The 11,579-nt window shown below is 42.3% G+C and overlaps 1 protein-coding gene across 2 annotated transcripts; it reads right to left on the bottom strand.

The window, feature by feature from the left end:
- Positions 1–1,061: 1,061 nt before the first annotated feature.
- Positions 1,062–11,489, bottom strand: ldhbb (lactate dehydrogenase Bb). Of its 2 annotated transcripts, none has more exons than XM_071344155.1 (8): positions 11,358–11,489; positions 8,189–8,325; positions 7,440–7,557; positions 7,066–7,239; positions 6,421–6,594; positions 4,263–4,380; positions 2,894–3,017; positions 1,062–2,688 (listed from the first exon to the last, which is right to left on the bottom strand). In XM_071344155.1, the coding sequence occupies exons 2-8, from the start codon at positions 8,315–8,317 to the stop codon at positions 2,521–2,523; spliced, it is 1,005 nt and encodes a 334-aa protein (XP_071200256.1). In that variant the 5' UTR covers positions 8,318–8,325; positions 11,358–11,489; the 3' UTR covers positions 1,062–2,520. The 2 variants fall into 2 exon arrangements, with proteins under 2 accessions (XP_071200256.1, XP_071200255.1); XM_071344154.1 differs by lacking the exon at positions 11,358–11,489 and adding an exon at positions 8,872–9,188.
- Positions 11,490–11,579: the final 90 nt, after the last annotated feature.

The raw sequence follows: 11,579 nt of genomic DNA, 5'->3' as shown, positions 1-11,579 counted from the left end.
TATTTAAAAGGACAGTCCATGTATGGGTCTCAATTTGTTAGAGCGAGGACAGTATCGTTTCATATCAGAGGGCAGAAAAGGGGACGCTTTACAATTAGGTGAGCAATGAGCATGATTCTCTCTCCGTTGTAGCTTCCTCCATAGCACATTTGTCCCATAATTTCAAATGAGCTGAATATGTGTGGATTGTATGTGTCTCTATACATTATATTGCTCGATATGAGTCGTGTGTGTGTGTGTGTGTGTTGTCTCTTCAGGGACCCGCAGTGAAAACACAGATTGGTCTCCTGTTGCATCAGCTCTCCTAAAACTTCTGTCAAACATATTTGTTTTCTTTCCGGTCAGGGAAACTCAGATCTATATTTTCAAGACCAACCAATGTGGAAAACCAACTATGTGGAACGATGATTTGTTAATGTGAGCGTCTTTATATGTTCTGTTGATGCGTCTAATACCAATTTGTTATTTTTGAGCTCATTGAATAAAATTATATTCCATAACTTGCAGCAAATGTCAATTATTAAGAGAAATCATGTAATATAGAAATATTTGAGTCTTCTGCTGGACTCATTTTTAAAGGGGTTTCCCTTCAAAGTCAACACTGACAGGTGATTAGAAGGAAAAAAAACATGTCTATGCCTGTCCTCGGGCTACTTACAGTAACTCTAGTGACACAGGACTGTCACGCCACCATAATTAACAGCAGTAACACCACTCTGAACACCATTCGGACCCACTCCACCATGGTCACACGATGTTTACATTCTCCTCACTGTGAGGTTGCCCCATCACACTGATGTGGGATGACATGACAGACACGTTCCTACTGGTCAGACTGAGGGCACACGCCATGGTGTGTTAGGACAAGTACTGTGAGACTCCAGTACATACTGCAATGTTTGACACCCTAGAGCTCAATCTGAGCACGAATGGGAAAAAAACTGTTGCTGTACATAGTATATTGTGTTTGTACATGGATGTATGAAATTATCGTGAAAATACAGAAATGATGCTTCTAAATCTGAACCAAATAAATTGTTGATTAATAACGGTTTCAATCATTCTGAAAACAAAGATTGAGGACTTTATTCATTCCAACACCAATAAACACTTTTATTTCACACATCCAACATGATTAATAACCCTTCACTTTAAAAATGGGGAAATGACTGAAGCATTTGCTGACATCTGAATGATACATGGTTTTTATATAGCCTAGCACTTTTCCTGGTTTTTATACAGCGCTTTTTCAGGGAAACAAAGACGCTTCCATCTGCACCTTTTCCTGTTAAGCAGCCACGTGCAAAGTAACCCTAACACCTAATGCTCTTGACAATGAGACCAAACACCCAGATGCCAGGAAAGCTATGAAGATTACAAGTGTGAAAGATAACAGCAGTGACACTGTGAAAGTGTATTTTTGGAACCGGTGTCATTTAACCGTGTGGCTCAGTTGTTAAAGGGCAACTGCACTTCCTGATTATCTCTCGTTTTAGATTTGGTTCATTAGAAATGCTAGCAGCCATGACTGAATTGAAACTTGAGTTGGTTTCGGGGTCTGGTATGATGTGGGTGTCTTGTGTGTGTTTGCAGGTGGGAAGAGTTAGTCAAATTATTTAGCCAATTAGCTTCAGCCAGCTGGTGTGCGACTATGGCAAAGTTGGGTTCTCTTTGGATAGCCTATCTCCGGGGCTAGTTATGGACTGTCAACAAATTACAATGTAAAAGACAATATTTTCACGTTGAACACCTTTTAGTTCTCATCAAATGCGTTCAATATTTGTATATACATTTATTTAAATTATAATTAGTTTGAGGTTTTTAAGTCATTGACATTTTTAGCTATTGGAATTAACATATTGGCCCATGTACATTGTGTAATTTACTGATGGTCCCTAACTAGCCCAATATGGATATCCAAAGTAAACCCAAATTTACCATAGGCATTAAGATTGGATCATTTGCAGCTTCACCTCCCGAATTGATGATTAATTGAGTGCTGCCAGCTGTGGGCAGGAATGAAACAAACCCAACCTTCATTTACGTTGTGATGCAGTCACGACCACAAGTCTCACAACATTTTGGATGAGACTGACTTTATGACCAAAAATTATCCCATTTACACTTTGTTGTATATTTGCCACATAGGCGGTTTTATAAATGAGAAGTTGTTTTATAGGGGCAGTTGCTCTTTAAGAGCGAGGCTAGCAATGCAAAAGCTGTGGGTTTAATTCCCACACGGATCAAAAACACATATTAGAACTATATGCAATCACTGTACTGTAAGTCGCTTTAAATAAAAGCGTCCGTCTGCTAAGTGGCATATGTTGAGTAATAGGTGATAAGGAGAGTTGGGGGCTATGTCCCAATTATCTCTCCTTTCTCCCAAAGTGTGCACTTGATTTTAGATTTGTTGGTTAGTAGTGAACGAATGCACACTAGAGGAGAAAGGAGATATTATTGGGACACACCCTAGGGGTTGAGTGGAATGTGGCGCCCCTTGGTGTTCTGTTAGTGTCGCTACACGTCAGTCAGGTCCTTCTGGATGTCCCACAGCGTGTCAGCGCTCTGTTTAATTTGGCCGATCTCGTCGTCCGTCAGGGTCATGTTGATCACGCTGGCCACGCCCCCAGCATTCAGCACGCACGGCAGGCTCAAGTACACCTCGTCATCGATCCCGTACATGCCCTGTCGAGCAACGGCATCATCTTGACTTTTGTGCAAAGGTGTGCATATGTCTATATGCCTGTTTGTTTATCGGTTACATATCTGTTGTGTAAGCATTTACATACAACAGACTGTGCGTTGTCAGGGAATAACCGCACACCTTCAGTGGTGTGAGAAGGCCAAGTGTGCGTGTGCATGCAGTACGTGTATGGAGTGTGTCTCTCACCTTCACCATGGTGGAGACAGGGTGGATCCTGTTCATGTTCCTGATGAGGCTCTCGGTGAGGTCAGCTACACTCAGGCCAATGGCCCAGTTAGTATAGCCCTTCAACTTGATCACCTCATAGGCACTGGAACACACAATTACACTTTTTATTTTAGTAGGCTTGAGGTTTGAGAAGCGGGCCAGTAACCAGACGGTTGCCAGTTTGAATCCCAGGGCTGGCAGGGAAACATCTTGTGGAAGTGATCAGGCTGCAGTTGTGCCCTTGGGCTCAATATATCCAGTACTCCATTACAGTGAGAGAGCCAAACTACATGTATGAGAATGACTCAAATACTCTTAGAAAAAAGGGTTCCAAAAGGGTTCATCGGCTGTCCCCATAGGATATTTTTTGGGGGTTCCAGGTAAAATTCCACGTAGAACCCTCTGTGGAAAGGGTTATACATGGAACCCAAAACAGTTCTACTTGGTGCCAAAAAGGTTTTACCTGGAACAAACAAGGGTTCTTCAAAGGGTTCTCCTATGGCAGCGTTCCCCAAACTTGGTTCTGCGGACCCCAAGGGGTGCATGTTTTGGTTTTTGCCCTAACACTACACAGCTGATTCAAATAATGAACTCATCATCAAGCTTTGATTATTTGAATCAGCTGTGTAGTACTAGGGCAAAAACCAAAACGTGTTGTCCCCAGGACCGAGTTTGGGAAACCATGTCCTGATGACTCCTGGCTGTCCCCAGTCCACCTGGTCGTGCTGCTGCTCCAGTTTCAATTGTTCTTCCTGCGGCTATGGAACCCTGACCTGTTTACCGGATCTGCTACCTTGTCCCAGACCTGCTGTTTTCGATTCTCCCTCTCTCCCTCACCTGCTGTCTCGAACCTCTGAATGCTCGGCTATGAAAAGCCAACTGACATTTACTCTTGAGGTGCTGACCTGTTGCACCTTCTACAACCACTGTGAATATTATTTGACCCTGCTGGTCATCTATGAACATCTTGAAGAACAATCTGGCCTTAATGGCCATGTACTCTAATAATCTCCATCCGGCACAGCCAGAAGAGGACTGGCCACCCTTCATAGCCTCTGGTTCCTGTATAGGATTGTTGCTAGGTTACTGCCTTTCTAGGGAGTTTGTCCTAGCCACTGTGCATTGCTTGCTCTCTGGGGTTTTAGGCTGGGTTTCTGTAAAAACACTTTGTGACATCTGCTGATGTAAAAAGGGCTTTATAAATAGATTTGAATTGTCCTATGGGGACAGCCGAAGAACCCTTGTAGGTTCTAGATGACACCATTCCCCCCCCCCCCCCCCCTAAGAGTCTATACAACAAAAGTAATAGAGGTAATAGTTTGTGTTGGTACGGTGCAGTGCACATTACCTGTCAACCACCTGTTTGTGAGTCTCCTTCCAGTTCTCCTGGTCAGCATCCGTACCGATGTCAGGGTTCAGTGTCTGCAGGTTAACACCTGCTACGTTAGTGCCGCTCCACACAGGGACTGGAACACACACACTTAACCTTATTACCTGTTATCTCCTTAAAGGCCCAGTACAGTCAAAAAAACATGATCCTGTGTTTTATATATATTTCTACACTGAGGTTGTAATAATACTGTGAAAGTGAAAATTATGATAATGCCCTTTTAGTGTAAGAGATGTTTGAAAAACCTCTGTCCATAACAGCTAGTTCTCCCCTCCCACTCCCAGACAGTCCTAGCAAAATTATTGCTAAGAAGCTATTTTGGACCATTTTAATTAAAAACAATTACAGTAAGGTACTTAATTGAAATGATTTGATATTGATATAAAAATAGCTGCATTGGACCTGTAGGGTCCAGACAGTCCAGATTAACAGATCTGTCCCTCACCTTTATCACAGTGACCCTCAAGATTGGGGTCGCTGCTACCTATAGTCTAAGAATTCAGTAGCACATTTGAATGGAATACACACTGAGTGTGTATTCTTTAACACTTTTTGGTTACTACATGATTCCATATGTGTTATTTCATACTTTTGATGTCTTCACTATTATTCTACAATGTAGAAAATAGTAAAAATAAAGAAAAACCTTGGAATGAGTAGGTGTCCAAACCTTTGACTGGTACTGTACGTACGTATGTGTTTATGGTTAATAAATTGGACAAATGTATATTATATATTTTATATTTGAGATTCTTCAAAGTAGCCCCCCTTTGCCTTGATGAGAGCTTAGCACACTCTTGGAATTCTCTCAATCAGCTTCATGAGGAGGTCACCTGGAACGCATTTCAATTAACAGATGTGTCTTCAATTAATTTGCAGAATTTCTTTCCTTAATGCGTTTGAGCCAATCAGTTGTGTTGTGACAAGGTCGGGTGGTATACAGAAGATGATCTTTTACCAAATATGGCTAAGTCCATATTATGGCAAGAACAGCTCAAATAAGCAAACAGAAACGACAGTCCATTACTTTAAACATGAAGGTCAGTCAATCCGGAAAGTGCCAAGTTTCTTCAAGTGCAGTCGCAAAAACCATCAAGCGCTATGATGAAACTGGCTCTCATGAGGACCGCCACAGGAAAAGAAAGACCCAGAGTTACCTCTGCTGCAGAGGATAAGTTCATTAGAGTTACCAGCCTCAGAAATTGCAGCCCAAATAGATGCTTCACAGACACATCTCAATATCAACTGTTCAGGGGAGACTGCGTAAATCAGGCCTTCATGGTTGAATTGCTGCAAAAAAACACTACTAAAGGACACCAATAATAAGAAGCGACTTGCTTGGCCAAGAAACACGAGCAACGGACATTAGACCAGTGGAGATCTGTCCTTTGGTCTGATGAGTCCAAATTTGAGATTTTTGGTTCCAAATGCTGTGTCTTTGTGAGACGCTGAGTAGGTGAACGGATGATCTCCGCATGTGTGGTTCCCACCGTGAAGCATTGAGGAGGAGGTGTGATGGTGTGGGGGTGCTTTGCTGGTGACACTGTCAGTGATTTATTTAGAATTCAAGGCACACTTAACCAGCATGGCTACCACAGCATTCTGCAGTGATATGCCATTCCATCTGGTTTGCACTTAGTGGGACTGTCATTTGTTTTTTAACAGGACAATGACCCAACACACCTCCAGGCTGTGTAAGGGCTATTTGACCAAGAAGGAGAGTGATGGAGTGCTGCATCAGATGACCTGGCCTCCACAATCACCCAACCTGAACCCAATTGAGATGGTTTGGGATGAGTTGGACTGCAGAGTGAAGGAAAAGTAGCCAACAAGTGCTCTGCATATGTGGGAACTCCAAGACTGTTGGAAAAGCATTCCAGTTGAAACTGGTTGAGAGAATGCCAAGAGTGTGCAAAGGGTGGCTACTTTGAAGAATCTAAAATATATTTTGATTTGTTTAACACTTTTTTTGATTTCTACATGATTTCCTAGTTTTGATGTCTTCACTATTATTCTACAATGTAGAAAATAGTAAAAAATAAAGAAAATCCCTTGAATGAGTAGGTGTGTCAACTTTTGACTGGCACTGTACGTATGCACGCACACACACACTCACCACTGGTGTCTCCGTGTTCTCCCAGGATCCATCCGTTGAAGCTGGTAGCATGGATGCCCAGTTTGTCGGCCATCAGGTAACGGAAACGGGCAGAGTCCAGGTTGGTGCCGCTGCCGATGACACGGTGCTTGGGGAGGCCGCTCAACTTCCAGGTCACGTAGGTCAGCACATCAACTACAGCCAGGGAGAGATTTCTGGGGTTAGACTTCCGTAACAAGTTGTTGGATGAACACTACTGTATCTGGTGTGTGAGTTTGTATCTGTGTTAGTGTGTATCTATGTGTGTGTAGCTGGGATGTGTAAGCGTTTGCATTCAAGTGTGTGTAGGTACTACAGTATATGTAGGTGTGAGTGTCTGCAGAGCCATATATTTATATATCTAAATTAATGGCTCAGTCTATGGTGTCTGTGTGTGAGAGTGTACTTGGTGTGTGTTTATTTAGGTGTGTATGTACCAGTGAATGCTGGTGGGAGGAGCTATAGGAGGACGGGCTCATAGTAATGGCTGGAATGGAGTCAAACATGGTTCCCATATGTTTGATACCGTTCCATTAATTCCATTCCAGCCATTACAATGAGCCCGTCCTCCTATAGCTCCTCCTACCAGCCTCCACTGGTATATACAGTATGCATATGTGAGTGTACCTGGGTTGGAGACCACGATGATGATGCACTTGGGGGAGTGTTTTATGATCTGAGGGATGATGTGTTTGAAGATGTTGACGTTCCTCTGAACCAGGTTCAACCTGCTCTCTCCCTCCTGCTGACGAACGCCCGCTGTTACCACGACGATACGAGAGTTCGCCGTCACAGAGTAGTCTGACCGTGGAAGAATATCAAATCAATGAGTACTGTATATCAGAATAGTGCATTCATACATTTCCTTTTCACCCTTTTCCCATCTCCCTTTCATACACTTCCCCTCTCAGTGAGAGTACTTAATTTAACACACAGACATTTGACACGCAGATGGTGTCCATCTTGGTTTTCTGGTTTCCAATTGCACTACACACTCTCACCTTTGCTGGCGACTATCTTGGGCGTTTTGAGGAAGAGGCTGCCATGCTGCAGATCCATCATCTCTCCCTTCAACTTGTCCTCCATCACATCCACCAAGGCCAGCTCATCAGCCAGCTCCTGAAGAGAGAGAGAAAGAGAAGGGGGTTAAGATGTGATGAATGTACAATGACTGTGCAGTTATTCTTTCCACCTTGACTTCACCATGATGGGCATTTGAGGAATAAAACTATATTTCAAACCATTGACCCATAATGTCTTTGCATGACTTCAAAAATAAGTTACTCCTAACTCATTGGCCACATTGCTGCAAGCTATCATCCCGAGAAAGAATTATGTTGGTAACACTGCCTAGGAATAATACTCTCTTTATACCAGATTATAAACACATTTATAATCCCTTCTGAGCTAATATCAGTCTAAGCAATGATAGTCAATTACACATATTCTGCATGTCTAAAAGCCTGTTTTATAGTTTAGCAATAAAGTATTGAACATTATAATAACACTGTAATGAGGAGGGAATGGATGGACGTGTAATATTGAGAGAAGATCAGTAGGCAGAGAGTAAGCTTGCCCTGAGACATGACAGTAGACTCCTATGGTATCTAAGGAGTCTACAGCCATGTCTCGGGGCAAAGGGTAATCCAGTGTCAGTGCAATAGACTAAACACTATAATACTGTAGCACTAGGGGGTAAAGTAGGGGTAGTAATCTGACAGGAGTATAAACACAGCAGGTCTGGTCTTACCCTGAGCAGGATACTGACAGCACAGGCCATGCCCACCTGGCCGACCCCCACCACGGTCACCTTGTTCCTGGCGGGCTCAGGGGTCCCACTGAACAGGGGTGTGATGAGCTTCTGAAGGATAGAGGCCATGTTCAACGCTATGAAGAGAGAAAGGGGAAAGTGAGGTGGAGAAACAGAAGTGGTCTTTCACACGTCCAAAGACATACAACAAATGGTCATCTGTTTCCTTTCCCTCTGTAGCTTCGTTGGTAGATCGTGACTCTTGCAACGCCAGGATAGTAGGTTCGATTCCTGGTACCAAGCATACGTTAAAAAAATGTATGTATGCTAGGATGTAAGTCGCTTTGGATAAATGGCATACATTATAAACCCTATCAACCAAGCTGGCCAAACACGTTGGTCGACCTTGGTAGGGTGAATTTAGGTTTCACTAAATAAGTAATGCATTCATAAAAAAACAGCCTGCGTTGCTTTAAAACGGCAGGCTGGCAGCACTGCACGGAGATTACAGATGACGGTTTTGTACATTTGATTCTACAGCTCGTAGTCGTATGTGGCTTTCACCTCCTACACCCATTTCTTACACACACATCAACATCTGAGCCGCAACCCTTATAACCGAGCAGAGCTGATACTAGCAGGACACCCTGAACTTCCCCAGGTATAAGACAACAAATACTTGCTTTGTTTGACGATGCTCCGAGCTGCGAGGTATAAATACCACCATGTAATCAACATGTCAGACTAGACGAGAGCTACGGTGCCTTCCCCCTGCATCCACAACACCTCACACAACGGCTGTATCCAAATCCAGACAGGGCAGGTGGGAGGAATCAGATAGGTGAGCTGCGGCACTACAATCAGTGCATGTGACACAGGCCCAAAACGAGGGTGCACTACAAAAAGCGCCACAGTGACGGCACAGAGTTCTACTGTAGTTTGCTGCGGCTCTTCCTCTCCTCCCTGTGCTCCAACGGCCTGGTGAAGGCTCTGCTAATCGGATGCCAAATTTGACTGCAGACTGTTAAAGGAGTTATCCTGTAATCCTGTAATGTCACAGGCTCCATCTGGTGCACTTGTCCTGCTTATCTGATGACTATAGACGATATGTATCCAGTATTTGGGCAGTGCTAAACAAACTGGGATATATGCATAGCGCATAATGTGTTATAAAGAGGGTTTTAATTCCTAGGCAGTGTTACCAACATAATTCTTTCTCGGGATGATAGCTGCAGCAATATGGCCAATGAGTTAGGAGTAACTTGTTTTTTAAGTCATGCAAAGACATTATGGGTCAATGGTTGAAATACAGTTTTATTCCTCAAATGCCCATAATGGTGAAGTCAAGGTGGAAAGAATAAAGTACAGGGTAGTGCCGCAAAATGGTCAATCATCAAGTGAATGTTGAATGACATCGTCCTCCAGCCACGGCGTGCATAAATACATTGAGCTATAATTCGCTTGATCCTTATCCGTTTGGCAAGGTCATCCGTGTAGGCCATGAACAATGCATTGTTTCAATTATAATATTTTGGATTACTAGAAAAACAAATATAATTGTCCATGCCGTAAAGATGATACAAGGCAGGCCAATACAATAGTCAGATGAATGAGATGGGACGACCACCGTTAAATTTGCGCAATCCATAATCTCTTGGGCATGGCACGTCGCCAACACATTCAATTTCAAAACAGTCCCACTTTCTCAAAGTAGACAGACAGTCATTCCATTATAGCTCAATCTGCTAAATAGACAATATGGCCGAGGGTAGACGACATCGTAGATAAAATACATTGGCAGAGACGCATAACTTTAAATAGATATCCAAAGAATATGACGAGGCGCGAGTACATATTTGAATCATAAACTTTATACACAATCTTAAAAGTATTTTTGTTTGGACAGTCAAGAAAATTCTAGAATGCGATGCGAATTTTATTTAGGCTTAACACAAATATTTCAGTATCTCAGCCGATTTCATCTGGGTTTATAATAAATAGGCTTTAGTCTATTAATAATCACCACAATTTTATAAAGCACGATACACTAATCGTCCATAACATGACATTCAAAACTAATTTGAAGGAAAACATCTTCAGTAACATCCCTTTTCCTTGAAAAAAATTGCCGTCTCAGAGAATGCACTGCGTGGGATTCTGGTTGCTCGTCAGTACGTGACGGCCTTGTCCCAGGCTGGATTTAAAGCGGAAGCTGTCGCCAGAGATAGATGCGACAATTAAGCAGTGCGGTAAAGTACTTAGATAGTACTTAAATACTTTTACTTAAGTAGTTTTTTGCAGAATCTGTATTTGACAACTTTTACTTCACTACATTCCTAAAGAAAATTACGTACTTTTTACTCCATACATTTTCCCTGACACACAAAAGTACTTGTTACTAGCAGGTCAGGAAAATGGTCAAATTCATGCACTTATCAAGAGAACATCCCTGGTCATCCCTTTTGCCTCTGATGTGGCACTCACTAAACACAAATGCTTAGTTTGTAAATTATGTCTAAGTGTTTGTGTGCCACTGGCTATCTGTAAATTTAAAAAACAAGAAAATGGTGCCTTCTGGTTTAACATAGGGAATTTTAAATGATTTATACTTTTTCAATATTTTAGAAATTACATTTACTTTTGATATATAAGTATATTTAAAACCAAATACTTTTACTCAAGTAGTAAATTACTGGGTGAATTTCACTTTTACTTGAGAAATGTTCTATTAAAAGGTATCTTTACTTTTACTCAAGTATGACAATTGGGTACTTTTTCCACCACTGCAATTAAGTAGACTTAAGTTAGTTACACCTCACATAACACCCTGTGTACTGTGTTCACACTTAAAAATACATGTTCCTGTTGCTTTTTACCGGTCCTTCTGTATTAGCCTTTTTCTTGCCAATCAATGACATCACGAGGCCTTAATCAGGATACCACGATTAATCAACTAATAGCCTAAATATCCAGGGTCAATAGGCTGATTGAAATTGCAGCAGTGCATCATATAGGCTCAGGTAGCCCATGTACAGACGGGTATTGCACACCATCATAGGTTAATAGTGCATGCTTCGCATACTTGACACCCCAAAATCAGACACTGGTCACCACTGCTCTTTCACTTGCTCCAAAATCTAAATGAAAGTATATTTACATCAAGTCTTACCCTTGGCGTGTCGTCTTCTGTCTCCAAGTCCTTTCTCCTTGTCTGCCTGCTGCCTCCTGAGTGTAGGTAATCAACTCTAAGCCCTAAACTTCCATCCCCCACAGGAAGTGTACTGCCTCTGTAATGGGTGACCTGACATGTCAGCTGTTTGAGTACTTCACCATGAGACACTCTTTCGAATACCAAAATGCTGTCCTTACCTCTTTATCTGTACTGATCTGA

Source organism: Salvelinus alpinus, chromosome 15 (genome assembly GCF_045679555.1).
Source record: "Salvelinus alpinus chromosome 15, SLU_Salpinus.1, whole genome shotgun sequence".
In the NCBI taxonomy this organism is placed as follows: Eukaryota; Metazoa; Chordata; class Actinopteri; order Salmoniformes; family Salmonidae; genus Salvelinus; species Salvelinus alpinus.
The sequence above is the reverse complement of the archived record's forward strand: the minus strand, read 5'-3'. Positions and strand labels throughout refer to the sequence as shown.